The sequence below is a fragment of the Scyliorhinus torazame genome, chromosome 23 (genome assembly GCF_047496885.1).
Source record: "Scyliorhinus torazame isolate Kashiwa2021f chromosome 23, sScyTor2.1, whole genome shotgun sequence".
Lineage (NCBI taxonomy): Eukaryota > Metazoa > Chordata > Chondrichthyes > Carcharhiniformes > Scyliorhinidae > Scyliorhinus > Scyliorhinus torazame.
The window spans coordinates 14,442,327-14,460,236 of NC_092729.1; the positions used below are offsets into that span (position 1 = coordinate 14,442,327).

Sequence of the window (17,910 nt, forward strand, 5' to 3'; positions counted from 1 at the left end):
CAACAGATTGCCAACTGTCTTCTAGTTACGGTGATCAATGTCAAAATAGCCCAGTTGATTAGCACCACTCAAAAACAGGACAGCGTCTGAAGTAATAATAGACATTGATACGTGGGTTTAGTTCATGTGTTATCGTGGCTGAGAACTGGCCCTGGACGGTGGGTGGATGGGTGGCGCAGACGTTAGCACTACTGCCTTACAGTGTCGAGGACCAGGGTTCGATTCTGGCAGGATGTCTGCCTGCGCGGGTTTCCTCCCGGTGCTCCCGTTTCCTCCCACAGGTCAGTTGGATTGGCCATGTTCAATTGCCCCTTAGTGTCCAAACATGGACAGGTTAATAGAATTCCTATAGTGCAGAAGGAGGCTATTCGAGTCTGCATCATAGGGATGAAAGTGCACACTACCTAGGCCCACAGCACCACACCATCCCCATAGGCCAATAACCCCCCTGAACAAGAGGACAGTAAGGGGCAATTTATCATGGTCAATCCACCTAACCTGCACCTATTTGGTCTGTGGGAGGAAACCGGAGCACCCGGAGGAAACCCACGCACACACGGGGAGAATGTGCAAACTCCAACCCAACAGTTACTCAAGGCTTGAATTGAACCCTGGACTCCGGCATAAGTGCTAAATCTGCCCTCCCTAACCACAGAGTTACTGCGCCTGAACTTCCACTGTCATTACCTAGGCTGGCCTACATGATGGTCATCACCATGTGGTTGACTCTTACATTGTGGGCTAGGCGCTAAATACATATATTTTTTTAAATGCACCTAAGGTGAGATCCTTAGTGATTTCACACAGATGAAATCAGCGCTAGGCAGAATGATACCTGTGGTAGATTTTCCTGTAATCAATGCGAGGTAGATCAAACTTCACCAAGGGGACAATTCTAATCTAACCGGCAGAATGGATGGGGAATATGAGAGTTCGAGACCCACTTTGCAATCCACCTTTGTTTACTCCCCACAGACTGAGAAACATAGGAAACTGCAGCTCAGCAGCAGGCCAATATAATCCTATTACGCCATTCAATAAGATCATTCCTGATCTATTCGTATCTGATCCTGACTACCCCCACCCTTCCCAGTCCAGCCGATTAACCTTTGTCTCGTAAAATAAGTTGCAGATCTCAGCCTTGGATATATTCAATGACGCTGCATCCACGCCCTTGTCCGAAAGAGAATTTCACAGATTAATGACCCACCTGCGCCAACCATGCTGTCCATCTAACCTGAAACCTTCTGTATTTCCGGGGTCCGTCGCCCTCTATTACCATCCCATTCATGTATTTTTAAAAGTCACTATCGTACCTGCTTCCGTCCCCTTCGGCAGATAGTTCCAGGCACAATTGTGCAAAAACACCTTCCCTCGCTCACCTTTCGAAATGTTGCCCCTTGCACTTTATACCTATGTCCCCTAGTATCTGACTCTTCCACACTTCGAAAAAAACTTCTGACTATCCACGCTGTCCATGCCCCTCATAATTTTGTAGATTTCTACCAGGTCGACCCTCGACCTCCATCATTCCAGTGAGAACAAACTGAGTTTATCCAACCTCATAGCTAATTGGATAGTCAGAGGCTTTTCCCCGGGGTAGAGGGGTCAATTACTAGGGGGCATAGGTTTAAGGTGAGAGGGGCAAAGTTTAGAGTAGATGTACGAGGCAAGTTTTTTACGCAGAGGGTAGTGGGTGCCTGGAACTCGCTGCCGGAGGAGGTGGTGGAAGCAGGGACGATAGGGACATTTAAGGGGCATCTTGACAAATATATGAATAGGATGGGAATAGAAGGATACGGACCCAGGAAGTGTAGAAGATTGTAGTTTAGTCGGGCAGTATGGTCGGCACGGGCTTGGAGGGCCGAAGGGCCTGTTCCTGTGCTGTACATTTCTTTGTTCTTTGTTCTTTGTTTTGTCCTAAGGGTTCTACCATTTACTGTTATTTCCCACGGAATTAGACATTCCAAATGCATCACCTCACATATATCCCGATTTAACTCCATCTGTCATCCCTCCCCCAAAACCGATATACACCCTGCTGCTCATCGCTATCCGCAATCCCACCAAACGTTGCGTCTTCCGCAAATTTGCTGATGAGACCAGTTAACTGTTCCTCTAAATCATTTATTTATACTACAAACAGTAAAGGTCCCAACATGCGGAACATCACTCGTCACAGCCCACCATTCAGATGTGCATCTTCCACTGCTGCCCTCTGTCTTTTATGACCGAGCCAGTTCTGTATCCACCTGACCAGCTCACCTCTGAACCCGTGCGACTTCACTCCTCTGCGCCAGTCTGCCCCGAGTGACCTTTCCAGAGGCTTTACTAATGTCCATGTAGACAACATCTTCTACCCTCCCTAAACCAATCACCTTCGTCACTTCTCGAAAAACTCGATCAAGTTAGTGAGACATGACTTCCGCTTCACAAAACCATGCTGCCTCTGCTTAACTCGCTTCATAAATGGGAGTGAATCCTGTCTGGAAGAATCCTTTCCAAAAGATTCCCTACCAGACGTGGATGTCACTGGCCCATAATTTCTTGGATTATTCTTGCTGCACCTCTTAAACAAAGGAACAGCATTCGCTATTCTCCAGTCCTCTGGGGACTCATCTGCAGCCAGGGAAAAGTACAAATATTCAGACAAGGCCTCAGAAAGTTTCCTACCTTGCCTCCCTCAGGTTCCTGGGGAGATCCCATCAGGCCGTGGGGACTTACCTACCTGAACGTTTTTCAAGACGCCCAACACCTCCTCCTTTTTGATCTCAATGTGACCCAGATAATCTCAGAGCTTTGTTGCAAATATATATTTGGTGCACTGAGGCCCGAAGGTAACCTCCCCTCTAAAACTGCCAGGCTGACTTTTTACTGCAGGCACGCAGCATTGTGATTGGCTCTGAACTGCTGTTAATAGTGGCCCACAATGCCACTCAGTTCCAGGGATTGACAACAAATGCTGATGCCATCAATTCCGCCCACATCCTGTCAACGACAAAATCGCACTATCTGATTTGTTCGGTCTCCTCTGGATTTTTGATTGACCTTTCCTGACTATTGCAGCATTACGTTTGGAGAATTCTTCATGACACAAGAGAAAGACAGACCTGCAATTCAGAAGCTTCCTGACCACACAAGAGAAAGGAGACGTCTGCACAGCGTCAACTGGTGTTTGCTGATGGGAACTGAACTCACTGACATGACCGCGTCAACTCGAGATGGCTGTTGTACAATCATCAGCAGTAGCTCCAACATAAGCATTTAAAACCGCCTTCAATGCAATTAAAAATGTACCCCAGCACTTGATGGGGACTTTGAATAAATATAACTTGGATATGAATTCAGGTTTTTGAAAAATGCATTAATGGGACGTGAGCAAGCATGTTAATTGGCCATTTCTAATTGTCCATGAGAATATGGAGGTGTACCACCTTCTAGAACGGCTGTTGTCCGTGTGGAGTAGGCACATCCACAGTGCTGTTAGTGAGGGAGTTCCAAACTTTCACCCAGCTGCAGCGAAGTAACAGCCGATATAGATCCACGTGAATGTGGATTTGTAGCAAATGCTTGTGTCCCCATCCTGCCCGTGCAGTTCTCGTAGAAGACGTGTGTTTGCAAGGTTTTGGCGAAGGAGCTTGGTGGTTTCTTTGAGTCCACTTTTTTCAGAATTTACGTGGTCCCGCCACCGTGTGCCGATGGTGGAGGAAAAAACGTTGAAGGTGGTGGATGGGGTGCCGACTACTACACATGTGTGTGTGTGGGAGAGAGTGAGTGTTGCACCGGAATGTGTGAAGCTTTGCGTGTGTTATTTTTATAGAGGGATTGGGAAACATGATAGAAAGTGGAAAAGGTTTTCGGGGGCATTCCAGGGAAAACGGCCGAGGGAACAGAAGGTTAAACTCAGAACGATGAAGCAATGCATATGGGGGACGCACAAACGACCAGGATTAGAGAAATTCAGTAAAGCACCCTTCCTTTGCTACTGTCTGTCGTCTGTGACCGAGCCAGTTCTGTATCCACCTCATCAGCTCACCTCTGACCCCGTGTGACTTCACAAAACCATGCAGCCTCTCGCTCATACGTCCACTTGTTTAGAAATTGGAGCAAATCCTGTCTCGGAGAATCCACAGCAAGAATTTCGCTACTTCTGACGGAAGGCAAACCGGCCTGTAATTTCCTGGATTAATCTTGCTACCCTTCATGAACAAAAGAACAACAATAGGTTTTTCCAGTCCTCTGGGGCCTCACCTGCAGCCAGTGAGGACAGAAAGATTTCGGTTCTGGCCCCATAAAGTTCTTTTTACTGCAGACACACAGTATGTTTCTGGCTCGAAACTGCTGTTTAAAATTATCAACAATGCCACACATTCCCAGTGATTGGCAAAAGCTGTTGATGCCATCATTAGAACACAGAACATGGAACATAGAGTGCAGAAGGAGGCCATTCAGCCCATCGAGTCTGCAGCAATCCACATAAGCGCTCACTTCAACCCTATTCCCTTAACCCAATAACCCCTCCTCACCTTTTTGGCCACTAAGCGTAATTTAACATGGCCAATGCACCTAACCTGCACGTCTTTGGACCGTGGGAGGAAACCTGAGCACCCGGAGGAAACCCACGCACACACGGGGAGAAGGTGCAGACTCCGCACAGACAGTGACCCCGTGGAGGACGAACTTGAGACCCTGGCGCTGTGAAGCCACAGTGCTAACCACTGTGCTACCGTGCTACCTGTGCGCCCACATCTTGTGAATGAAAACTTTGCAGTAAATGTTTTGTTCGGTCTCCTCTGGATTTTTAATTGACCTATTCCAACTATTGCAGGGTAACTTTCGGAGAATGCTTCATGACACAAGAGAAAGACAGATCTGTAACTCAGAAGCTTCCTGTCCACACAAGAGAAAGGAGAAGTCTGCACAGCCTCAACTGGTGATGGGATGTCAACTCACTGACATGACCACGTCAACTCGAGATGGTTCTTGTGTAATCAACAGCAGTGCCTTCAACACAAGCATTTAATACTTCCTGAAATGCAATTAAAAAGTGTACCACAGCACTTCATGGGGACCTTGAATAAACATGACCTGGATATGACTTCAGATTTTAAAATAAATTCTTTCATGGGACGTGGGTTAGCATTTCTTTGGGCAAGTACGAATTGTCGAAGAGAAAATGGAGGCGTATCATCTTCTTGAACGGCTGCAATCCGTGTGGAGTAGGTCGACCCACAGCGATGTTAGTGAGGGCGTTCCAGAATTTCGACCCAGCGACAGCGAGGGAACGCCGATTTAGATCCAAGTGAGGATGGGTTTCTGGTAAATGACTGTGTGTGCCCATCCATTTGCTGTCCATGCAATTCTAGACGGTAGAAGTCGTGTGTTGGGAAGATGCTGGTGGAGGAGCTCTGGTGGGTTCTTCCTGTGCACTTTACTTCACATTGTATGCGTTCCTGTCACTGTCTGTCCATGATGGACGGAATGGACTTTGAAGTTGGTGGATGGCGTGCCCAGTCACGCCATGTGTGTGTCTGAGATTCAATGATTGTGTGTGTTCTATCGGAATGTGTGCAGCTTTGTGAGTGTAATTTCTATGGAGGTATTAGGCAACTTGATAAAAGTGAAAAAGTTTCAAAGGGCACATTCCAAGGAGAATGACCAATGGAACTAAAGTTAAACTCAGAACGATGAAGCAATGATGCACAAGATGCACAAGAAAGAAGAGTTAGAGGAATGTTTATATCCCTGGCGTTCTGGGTCCAGAGGAATTTACAAATAGATAATAGGACGGCACAGTGGCTGCAGTTATCATGTTGCTTCACAGCGCCTGGGAGCCGGGTTCGATTCCCCGCTGGGTCACTGGCTGTGCGGAGTCTGCACGTTCTCCCCGTGTCTGCGTGGGTTTCCTCCGGACGCTCCGGTTTCTTCCCACAAACCCCCAAAATATGCTGGTATGTGAAATGGACATACTGAATTCTCCCTCTGTGTCCCCGAACAGGCGCCGAAATGTGTTGGCCAGGGGATTTTAGCATTATCTTCATTGCGGTAGCTTCAGTCGGGTGGCACGGTGGCACAGTGGTTAGCACTGCTGTCGCACAGATCCAGGGACTCGCGATAAATACCGGCCTCGGGTAAATGGCTGAATGGAGATTGCATTTTCTCTCCCCATGACTGCGTGGGATTCCTCCGTATGATCTCGTTTCCTCCCAAAGTGCAAAGGTGTGCAGGTTAGGTACATTGGCCATGCTATATTGCCCGTCGTGTCCAGAAATGTTAGGTTGGGTTACTGGTTTAGGGGGATCTGATGGAGGTGTGGGCTTAAATAGGGTGCTCTTTCCAACAGCCGGTGCAGACTCCATGGGCTAAATGACCTCCTTCTGCACTGTAAATCGAATGATTCTGTTGCAATGTTAAGGTAAGACAGCTTGTGACACTACTAACAATTATTATTATTAGTTGAGGCATGGAGAGAGATCAAAAAAAAGCAATGAAGTTAGGAGTAGTGCACATGTATAATATTCTGGGCATGATCTTCCAGCCTCGTTACGCTGTTGCCTCCCCAAAATGAGGCCAGTGAACAGCGGGAGAGGTCAAAACCGAGATCCGGGCCAGACACCAAACTGTTTGCGATGCAACTGCCCAGCTCCCATAGACAAAGTCAGGATGTCGCCAGAGCCTGCTGAGCAAGCAGTTGTCACAACTTAAACCCCATTTCCAAAGGAATAATGCCAGCCACCGTTTATCCATCGGCCTCCTGTCATTCTGAGGCGTCTCCAGGAAGTGCTCACGGTGGCTCCGATTCATTCTCCTTTCTAAAACGTGGAGCAGGCGGAATGGCATCAGGGACGGGGTCTCCCAGGTCATCAGAGGCCCCTTGATGGGCTTCTACGGGACATGTCCTGCTCTCAGGTGGGAATGGCCGAGTTGCTGCTGAGCTTGTCCCAGTCGCAGGTCAGCATGGCTCAGGCACTGCCGAACATGGCCCGGTTACTGGGCGATGTGTCCCAGTTTCTGAGGAGCATAGCCGAGAGCAGTGACACGGATGTGGAGAGCCACCAGGGGTGGCAGTGGGCACCGACCGGGAGAAGGGGGCGCTGAGTGCCAACCGGGGCCCGTCACATGGACTGGAGACGGTGACCACTAACACAACTAAGTTGCACCCTTCTGATGAGACCGTGTCTTGACGTCTACACGCGGGATAGGGGGCACGGCTCTGAATGTGTTGTCGACAGGTGAGCCGCTGCCCTCCTGCCCCAGCACCTCTAGATGACGCCCTCCAGCCACACCGAAGGCCACGGATCAGCTAAGCATAAGACCATAAGACATAGGAGCAGACAGGCCACTCGGCCCATCGAGTCTGCTCCGCCATTCAATCACGGCTGATATTTTTCTCGATCCCATTCTCCTGCCTTCTCCCCATAACCGCTGATTCCTTTATTGACCAAGAACCTATCTATCTCGGTCTTAAAGACACTCAGTGAATTGGCCTCCACAGCCTTCTGCGGGGAAGAGTTCCACAGATTCACCACCCTCTGGCTGAAAAAATTCCTCCTCATCTGTTTTAAAGGATCGCCCCTTTAGTCTGAGATGGTGTCCTCTGCTTCTAGTTTTTCCGACAAGTGGAAACATTCTCTCCACGTCCACGCTATCCAGGTCTCACACTGTCCTGTAAGTTTCAATAAGATCCCCCCTCCCAGCCCCTCGAACGTCTAAACTCCATCGAGTACAGACCCAGAGTCCTCAAACACTCCTCATATGAGCAGCGGACTTAATCCAGGCCTCGCAGTATCTTGTATGTATCAATAAGATGCTTCTAAGCTCCAACGAGTACAGACCGAGAGTCCTCAAACGTTCGTCATACGACAAGCTCTTCATTCCACGGATCATTCTTGTGAACCTCCTCTGGACCCTTTCCAAGGCCAGCACACCATTCCTTAGATACCGAGCCAAAACTGCTCACAATACTCCAAATGGGGTCTGACCAGAGCCTCATACAGCCTCAGAAGTACATCCCTGGTCTTGTATTCTCGCCCTCTTGACATGAATGTTAACACTGCATTTGCCTTCCTAACTGCCGACTGAACTTGCACATTAACCTTAAGAGACTCGTGAACAAGGACTCCCAAGCCCCTTTGTGCTTCTGCTTTCCGAATCATTTCCCCATTTTGAAAATAGTCTGTGCCTAGATTCCTCCTTCCAAAGTGCATAACCTCACACTTTTCCACATTGTATTTCATTTGCTACTTCATTGCCCACTCTCCTAGCTTGGCGAAGTCCTTCTGCAGCCCCCTTGCGTCCTCAATACTACCTGTCCCTCTACAGATCTTTGTATCATCTGCGAACTTAGCAACAGTGCCTTCAGTACCTTCTTCCAGATCATTAATGTATATTGTGAAAAGTTGTGGTCCCAGCACAGACCCCTGAGGCACACCACTAGTCACCGGCTGCCATCCTGAAAAAGACCCCTTTTCCCCACTCTTTGCCTTCTGCCAGTCAGCCAATCCTCTATCCATGACAGGATCTTACCCTTAACACCATGGGCTCTTCACTTATTTAACAGTCTCCTATGCGGCACCTTGTCAAAGGCCTTCTGGAAATCTAAATAAATCACGTCCACTGGTTCTCCTTTGTCTAACTTGCTTGGTAACTCCTCAAAGAAAGTTAACAGATTTGTCAGACACGACCTCCCCTTGACGAAGCTGTGCTGACTCAGTCCTATTTTACCATGCACTTCCAAGTGCTTCGTGATCTCATCTTTAATAACAGACTCTAAAATCTTACCAATGACCGAAGTCAGGCCAACCGGCCTATAATTTTCCTTCTGTCTCCCTCCCTTCTAAAACAGGGGTGTTACATTAGCAACTGTCCAGTCTTCTGGGACCATTCCTGCCTACAGTGATTTATGAAAAATCATCACGAATGCCTCCACAATTTCCTCAGCTATCTCTTTTCAGACCATGGGGTGTAGTCCATCCGGTCCAGGTGATTTATCCACCTTCAGACCTTTCAGTTTCCCCAGAACCTTCTCCTTAGTAATGGTCACTGCACTCACCTCTGCCCCTGGATCTCCTGGAGCTTGGGCATCCCACTGGTGTCTTCCACCGTGAAGGCAGATGCAAAGTAACCATTCAGTTCGTCTGACATTTCTTTGTTTCCTAGTATTACTTCTCCAACCACACGTTCTAGTTGCCCAATGTCTATTTTTGCCTATGTCTTACCTTTTAGATCTTTAAAAATCTCTTCCTATCTTCTTTTATATCACTCGCTAGCTTTCACTCGTCCTTCATCTTCCCCCCCACCCCCCCCCCCCCAACCCCCCACGCTTATTGCTTTGTAGTTCTCCGTTCTCCTCTGCTCGCTTTTAAAGGCTTCCCAATCCTTTGGTTTCCCACTAATCCTCGCCACTTTGTATGCTTTGTGCATCCCGGGGAAACACCGAAATATAGTGGTAGAGCTGGGAAGGCAAAGCACGTTGAGGATCACTGAAGGCACAGAGGTAGGGGTGTGTGGGTTAGGTAGAGGGTGGGAAGGGGGTGGGTTTTGGGGCCGCGAAGGTTGGGGTCGGCACTCTCGGGAATGGAGTATTGGACAGCACATTAAAACACCTTTTTGCACAATCATTACGATGCCTCTGACACTTTCTTCCGCACTGCGGGCTGACCCCTGACCCTTTACCTGTCTCTCCAAGCAACGCGCCCCTATGAGCGATTGCCTTCAGCTTCGCGGCCGAAGGCCTCCGCAGCCCATGTGGGGTTATGGTGGGGCAGACGGGCAAGGTCGGGGGTTGTCCCCGGAATGGGGTTAGGATCCAAGGGTGGGCACGATGTTACCCGAGTGATTCCCCCCCCCACACACAGTTTCCCCAGCCCCATGTCTCCCCCACCCTCACATGGTGGCCCACGCCTGGGGAGGCCTTGCCATTGCCAGGGTGCAATGCCGAGCTGGGCAGTGCCAGGATAAAAACATTCCGGGGGCAGTAGACGGAGCCATTCTGCACTTCCCCAGACCATCAAGGACCTCCGATGGCCTGGGAGACCCCCGTAGCCATTATGCCTTGTCCACGTTGTTAAAAAGGAGTTCGAATCGGCGCCAGCGTGACCAATTGCTGGGGAAGCCGCTGAATGACGGGAGGCTATTGGATAACGATGGCTGTCGTTAATTGTATGGACATGGGGCAAAAGTGTTAATAATTGACTTCACACCACGCTCCGCTGAATCCTGAATTCGCCTACGGGAGAGTGCCGGTTTCATAGCAAACTCTTCAGTGCATTGGTGCCGATTAATTTTTTGGCCCTGTTCCGTTATTCACTGGCCTAGTTTTTCTTGAGCGAGAGCGAGAGCGTGATGAGGCCGGAAGCTCCCGCAAGTCCGTAATTCAGCCCTGTGAACCTGCTCCACAATTCAATCAGATCATTACTGATCTCTTCCTGGTCTCAAATTAACCTACCTACCCATTTCCCATATCACTTTAACCCGTTTATTTTTCATCAGAATTACATATTTTGCTTCTCGAAACCATTTAATGATTCAGATTCCACCGCACTCCGGGGCAGCGAGTTCCACAGGTTTACCATCCTCTGTGAGAAGTAGTTCCTCCTCATCTGAGTTCTACATCTACCGCCTCGCAACCTATAGATTGGCACGTGAGCACAATGGTTAGCACTCTTGCTTCACAGCACCAGGGACAAGGGTTCGATTCCTGGCGCATGTCATTTTCTGTGCGGCATCTGTGCGATAACCCCATGTCTGCTTGGGATTCCTCCGGGTGCTCCGGTTTCCTCCCATAGGGTGCGAAAGACAATCTAAATTCTCCCTCCGTGTAGCCGAAAAGCCGTTGGAGGTTGACGACGAGGGGCTTTTGAACGTAACGTCGTGACAGTTTTAATGTAAGTCTACTTGTGATACTAAGAAAGATTATTGGCATCTGTGAAGCTCATGATGAATATTGACTATCATGTCGTTGCTTTAAAAGGTTGCGAATAGTCGTTCAAAATTCAACGTACCTTGTGCTGCCGACTGAGATGCCATTCCCACTGAAAAACATAACGAGAAATATAATTTTTAAGACTCTGTTGATTTGCTGCAATCTTGCGTTGAGAGACAAGAGGAAGCTTGAATCAACCTAGAGAAGTGACACATTCCTGTTTGCTTTTTCTCAGAGCCATGTCCTGAAATAGAACTTTTGACCAAAAGTGATCTGTTGAAGATCGTGACTGTCAATAATCATGAGACTAACATTCGGGAGACAAAGTGCTGGTCGTTGCTTTAATCTGTAAAACGGAGTTAATTGCAAATGGATTGGTGCTGAGGTGTGAGTTTCTCCAGCACCTTAATAGTCAGTTGGTGATTTGTGTGAGGGAGACAGAGAGCAGGGATGTCTCTGATCCTGAGTGTGTGAGTGTTGGTTGTGTGTGAGAGAGAAGAGATAGATATAGATATAGATAGAGAACAAGAATTTCGCTGTCCCTGTGGGTGCGCGTGTGTGAGTGCAGTTTGTGTGTGTGTGAGAGAGAGAGCGAGAGATAGGTAGAAAGACATATAGATAGATGGATGGATAGAAAGGTAGATAGATAATTGATAGATAGACAGACAGTTAGATAGAATGAAAGAACAAACAAAGAACAAAGAAATGTACAGCACAGGAACAGGCCCTTCGGCCCTCCAAGCCCGTGCCGACCATACTGCCCGACTAAACTACAATCTTCTACACTTCCTGGGTCCGTATCCTTCTATTCCCATCCTATTCATATATTTGTCAAGATGCCCCTTAAATGTCCCTATCGTCCCTGCTTCCACTACCTCCTCCGGTAGTGAGTTCCAGGCACCCACTACCCTCTGCGTAAAAAACTTGCCTCGTACATCTACTCTAAACCTTGCCATCTCACCTTAAACCTATGCCCCCTAGTAATTGACCCCTCTACACTGGGGAAAAGCCTCTGACTATCCACTCTGTCTATGCCCCTCATAATTTTGTATACCTCTATCAGGTCGCCCCTCAACCTCCTTCGTTCCAGTGAGAACAAACCGAGTTTATTCAATCGCTCCTCATAGCTTATGCACTCCAGACCAGGCAACATTCTGGTAAATCTCTTCTGCATCCTCTCTAAAGCCTCCACATCCTTCTGGTAGTGTGGAGACCAGAATTGAACACTATACTCCAAGTGTGGCCTAACTAAGGTTCTATACAGCTGCAACATGACTTGCCAATTCTTATACTCAATGCCCCGGCCAATGAAGGCAAGCATGCCGTATGCCTTCTTGACTACCTTCTCCACCTGTGTTGCCCCTTTCAATGACCTGTGGACCTGTACTCCTAGATCTCTTTGACTTTCAATACTCTTGAGGGTTCTACCATTCACTGTATATTCCCTACCTGCATTAGCCCTTCCAAAATGCATTACCTCACATTTGTCCGGATTAAACTCCATCTGCCATCTCTCCGCCCAAGTCTCCAGACAATCTAAATCCTGCTGTATCCTCAGACAGTCCTCATCGCTATCCGCAATTCCACCAACCTTTGTGTCGTCTGCAAACTTACTAATCAAAGCTTGAGAATCATAGAATTTACAGTGCAGAAGGAGGCCATTTGGCCCATCGAGTCTGCACCGGCTCTTGGAAAGAGCACCCTACCCAAGGTTAACACCTCCACCCTATCCCCATAACCTAGTAACCCCACCCAACACTAAGGGCAATTTTGGACACTAAGGGCAATTTATCACGGCCAATCCACCTAATCTGCACATCTTTGGACTGTGGGAGGAAGCCCACGCACACACGGGGAGGACGTGCAGACTCCGCACAGACAGTGACCCAAGCTGGAATCGAACCTGGGACCCTGGAGCTGTGAAGCAATTGTGCTATCCACAATGCTACCGTGCTGAATAGAATAGCATGTGTGTCTGTGGCTGTGTGTGTATGAAAGAGGGGGAGCGATAGATAGAGATAGATAGATAGATATGAAGAGAGAATTAATGCCACTGTTCCTGCGTCCATGAGCGTTGTCTGTTTGTGTATATGAATGATATATATATATATATATATATATACAGAGAGAGAGGGTGGGGGGGGGGGAGTGCATTAATACAACTGGTCCTTTGACCGTGGTTGTCTGTGTGTGAATGAAACAGAGAGAGAGAGATAGAGAGATAGAGAGATAGATAGAGAGAGAGAGAGCATCAATGCCTCTGTGTCTGTGTATGCGCGCGAGTGTGAATCTTGTTTGTGTGGATGGAATAGAGAGATCGAGAGCTAGATAGACAGTCTGTACGCCTGTGCGTGTGAGCGTGAGTGAGTGCTGTTTGTGTGTATGAAAGAGAGAGAGAGAGATAGAGAGAGAGTATTGATGCCTCTGTGCCTGTGTGCGCGGAATACAGTGAGTATTGTATGTCTGTGTATGAGAGAGAGAATGGATGGAGAGATACTTAGATAGAGTGATAGACAGAGAGAGAGAGAGAGAAAGCGCCCGGAGAGAGAGAGACAAAGAGGGCGAGAGAGATAACAATACCCAAAGGTACCATTTGACAATACACTGACACAGTCTACAGTAGTATGAGAGGTGGGCAGAGTAAGGCCAAAGAGACTGAGTGAGAGAGGAAGTTAAGGACTGAGAGACAAGTTAGTCACAGAAATGACACATGAGATAGAGATAGGGAATGTGTGAAAAAAACTTATTTTTCTTCCAGGAGGTGATTGAGTGTATTTATGAGGGTAATGAGCTTGATCATAACTGCCAGGCGCAAGGACAGAAAACAAAGGGGAATATTGAATGATTTACATTGGAGAATGTGCAGTGATGTTTCGCACTGATTAGTCTTTGTATATACTATTGACTTGAACTTGTACATTGATCGGAAGTTAAGTGTTTGCAGTTTTGATATTAATTGCAAAGGGATTTGGGGCCCGGAGTAAAGGTTTCCTGCTGCGATTGTACAAAACGTTGACGAGTCCAAACATGGAGCATTGTGGACAGTTTTGCTCTCATGCGCTCAGAAACGCATGACTGCCCTGGAGGGAGCGCTGGACAGGTTCACCAGGCTGACTCCTGGGATGACAAAGGAAAATGAACCCAAGAACAGTACAGCACAGGAAAGGCCCATCGGCCCCCCAAGCCTGCGTCCACCACACTGTCCGTCTAACCTAAAAGATTTTACATTTCAGGGATCGGAATGGTGCTGTTACCACCTTATTCATGTATTTTCAAGACGCTCCTTAAACATCAATGTTGCCTTCTCCGGCAGCGAGTTCCAGGCCCCCACTACCATCTGTGTAAGAAATCTTCCTTCCCACATTTCCTCTAAAGTTTGCCACGTGCATTTTAAACTTATGCCCCCCTCGTAATTGACACTTCCACCCGTGAAAAAGCATCTGACAATCCTCTCTGTCCATGCCCTTCATAATTTTGTAGACTTCTATCAGGTCGCCCCCCAACTTCCGTCGTTCCAGTGAGAACAAAACAGTTTTATCCAACCTCCCTCATAGCTAATACCCTCCATACTAGGCAACATGCCGGTAAACCTCTTCTGTACCCTCTACAAAGCCTTAACCATTCTGGTAGTGTGGCCACCAGAATTGAACACTATATTCCAAGTGAGGCCTAACTATGGTTCTGCACAGCTGCAACATGACTTGCCAATTATTAAACTCAATGACCGGGCCAATGAAGGCAAGCATGCCGTATGCCTTCTGGACTTCTTTCTCCACCTGCCTTGACACATTCAGTGACCTGTCGACCAGTGCACTCAGATCCCTCTACCTGTCAGTATTCTAAAGCTTTCTGGTATTTACTATATTACCTGATTGTCTTCTGAGAGGCAATTATCGATTGGGCGCTGGAGTGGGCCGAGGAAGGCGCACATTAAAAGGTTCGGTGCAGACTCGATGGGCCGAATTGCCTCCTTCAGCACTGTCGCAATTCTTTGGTTGCAAGACATTAGGCGTATTTTGGCGTACTTGGGTGATCTGAGCTCATTGTCAAAACTTCTTACATGTCATGACTGGGAACATGCGCATCGTCCCCTTTCGCTTTTGCGGCTGGGTCCAAAACCACTCGAAATAAGGGGCAGGTCATTTAATACTGAGGTGCGAAGGAATGTTTTCACTTAGAAGGTGGTGCATCTTTAGAATCCCCCCACCCATTCCATCCCAAGGGATATTGAATGCCAATCAATCAGAGTCGGATTTCGATGGATGTGTGGATACCCATGACATTAAGGGACGTGGGGAAAGTGGGGAATTCTTGTAGCAGCAGACGATTTTATGACCGTGCAGATTAGGCCAGACTAATTAACAACCTTTGCTTCAATGTTCCTTTGAGAAATAATGCAATAAGAACGCGTCGATAGCAACAGGTCTCTGGTAGCCCGTTGGCAGTTTGCTAACATTGGCCTACATCTATTTGGTTGAGATAAACACAGGAAATTGTGCAGGGTTAAATCTTGGTGGGATATAGGGAACAGGCTAGAAGGACTGAATGGCCTACTCCAGCTGGTATTGTCGGTGTTTCTATAATAAGAAAGCGTTTATGATGACTAAATACCGAAATTTCAGTTCCAGTCTGATGGGAGGAATGGGGGGATAAGCTTTGCCAAAGACGCTTCTAGACTCAAAACATTAGCTCCGTTCTTTCCCCACAGATGCTACAAAAGTATGAGGGACAGAGCGGATGCTCCCAAAAACATTTACCAGGGTGGAAGAATTAATTACAAGGAGATAGAGGTTTAAAGTGCGAATGGCAAAGTTGAGAGGGGATGTGCGAGAGAAGTTGTTTTTTACACAGAGGGTAGGGGGTGCCTGGAACTCGCTTTTCGAGACGTGTTGGAAGCAGGGACGAAAGGGACGTTTAAGAGGCGTCTTTACAAATACATGAATAAGATGGGAATAAGGGGATGCGGACCCCGGAAGATTAGAAGGTTTTAAGTGAGGCGGGCGTCATGTTCGGCGTGGGCTTGGAGGGCTGAAGGACTTGCTCCTGTGCTGTACCGTTCTTTGTTCTTTTTTCATTGGAAAAGTCAGGAGCAAAAGCAGTGGCGACATTAGTTGACCAACATGTTTTCAGCCAAGTGCTAGGGCTGGTTTAGCACACTGGGCTAAACAGCTGGCTTGTGATGCAGAACAATGCCAGCAGCGTGGGTTCAATTTCCGGACCGGCCTCTTGCAACAGGTGCCGGAATGTGCCGACTAGGGGCTTTTCACAGTAACTTCATTGAAGCCTACTTGTGACAATAAGTTATAAAACAAAGAAAAACAGCCATTCCCATGTAAAAAATTGGGGCAAGTGTCGCATATATTACCTGGAAGGAATCTGAGGAACAATGATCACAATATATTCAGCATTAGAACCGTTCTAGATAAGGAACACGTGAGATTAAATGGATTTGAGTAAAAGACAAGAGAAGATTTGGTACATTTGTACAAAGTCAGGTCCAGGTTGTCTCTGGAGTACCATGTGAAGTACTCATCATTCGGAAAAGGTCTGCTTACATTAGAGGCTGGACAGCCAAGTTTCACGAAACTTAACCCATGGATGAGTGGATTTCCGTATCATGTGACGCTGAGTAAATTGCACAATATTCTATGAAGTTTAGTAGAATGACAGGCCACCTCACTGAAACATTTAAGCTTCCGATGATGATCGGGTATCTCTTGTTGTTTCCTCTGGTGGGGTAATCGAGAACACGGGACTCAGCCTCAGGAGGAAGCACAGTTCGTGTAGCATTGAGATAAGGAGGCATTAGTTAACGCAGAGGGTTGTGAAACTTTAGAATTATCTGCTCCAGAAGGTTGTTAAATCTCCATTGCCGAATTGATTTCAGGCGGGGATAGGCAGATTATTGGCGTTTTGGGAAAATAAGCGATACGGGTAGAGGGCGGGAAAATGGAGTTCAAAATCTAGCTAAACCATGACCACATTGAATGGAACGCCAGGCCCTATGGGCCGAATGGTCTCCTCCATCAACTGTATCATATGTTCATTATTTACTGAGAGCAAAGATGAGAATAATTATTGGATGTGGGCTAATCACAATGGTTAGAACAAGAATCTGTCCCAGATAAAATGCAAGGAACAGCCACAAGGGCGGCACTCTAGCATAGTGATTATCACTGTTGCTTCACAGCGCCAGGGTCCCGGGTTTGATTCCCGGCTTTGGTCACAGTCTGTGCGGAGTCTGCACCTTCTCCCCGTGTCTGCGTGGGTTTCCTCGGGGTGCTCCGGTTTGTTCCCACAAGTCCGCAAACACGTGCTTGTTGGGTGAATTGGACATTCTGAATTCTCCCTCTGTGTACCCGAACAGGCGCCGGAATGTGGCGACGAGGGCTTTTTCACAGTAACTTCATTGCAGTGTTAATGTAAACCTACTTGTGAAAGTAAAGATTATTATTATTCTCATTATTATAAAAGAGTAAAGGGATAATATTAGGCCTTCAAACAACGGGTAGCTGATGTACAGACCAGTTACATCACAAGGCAGAAGGTTGGTACTCCACGGTGGCACAGTGTTTAGCACTGTTGCCTCGCAGCACCAGGGTCTCAGGTTCGATACCCGGTTTGGGTCACTGTCTGTGATTTGTTTGCACGTTATTGCCGTCTCTGCACGGGTTTCTTCCGGGTTCTCCCGTTCGACCCACAGTCCAAAGATATCTGGGTTAGGTAGATTGGCCAGGACAACTTGCACCTTCGTGCCCAAAGATGAGAAGTAAAATAAAAGGGAGCTTGAGAGGCTTTTAATGAGCACCAATAACCAGATGACTCACTGATCGATACATCCCTGTGGTTGACTTTCTGAATCTATATTTTGCATTTCCTTGCAATGAAAATTAAAACTGACAATTTTTGCGGTCAACAGGACATGAAGAGGCATTGTAAAGGATGATTAATATCAGGAGGGAATTAAAGATCTGCAGTGACTCAAT

The 17,910-nt window shown here is 47.5% G+C and overlaps 1 protein-coding gene across 3 annotated transcripts in view; it reads right to left on the reverse strand.

The window, feature by feature from the left end:
• LOC140399566 (Fc receptor-like protein 5) overlaps positions 1 to 17,910 on the reverse strand; it is an 85,181-nt gene that overhangs the window by 52,888 nt on the left and 14,383 nt on the right. For 2 of the 3 annotated variants that reach the window (XM_072489106.1, XM_072489108.1), the window contains exon 2: positions 11,004 to 11,033. In XM_072489106.1, the coding sequence (XP_072345207.1) occupies positions 11,004 to 11,033 (30 nt within the window). Of the gene's footprint in view, positions 1 to 4,036; positions 4,200 to 11,003; positions 11,034 to 17,910 lie in introns of all 3 variants that reach the window. The other variant, XM_072489107.1, reaches the window with a different exon arrangement.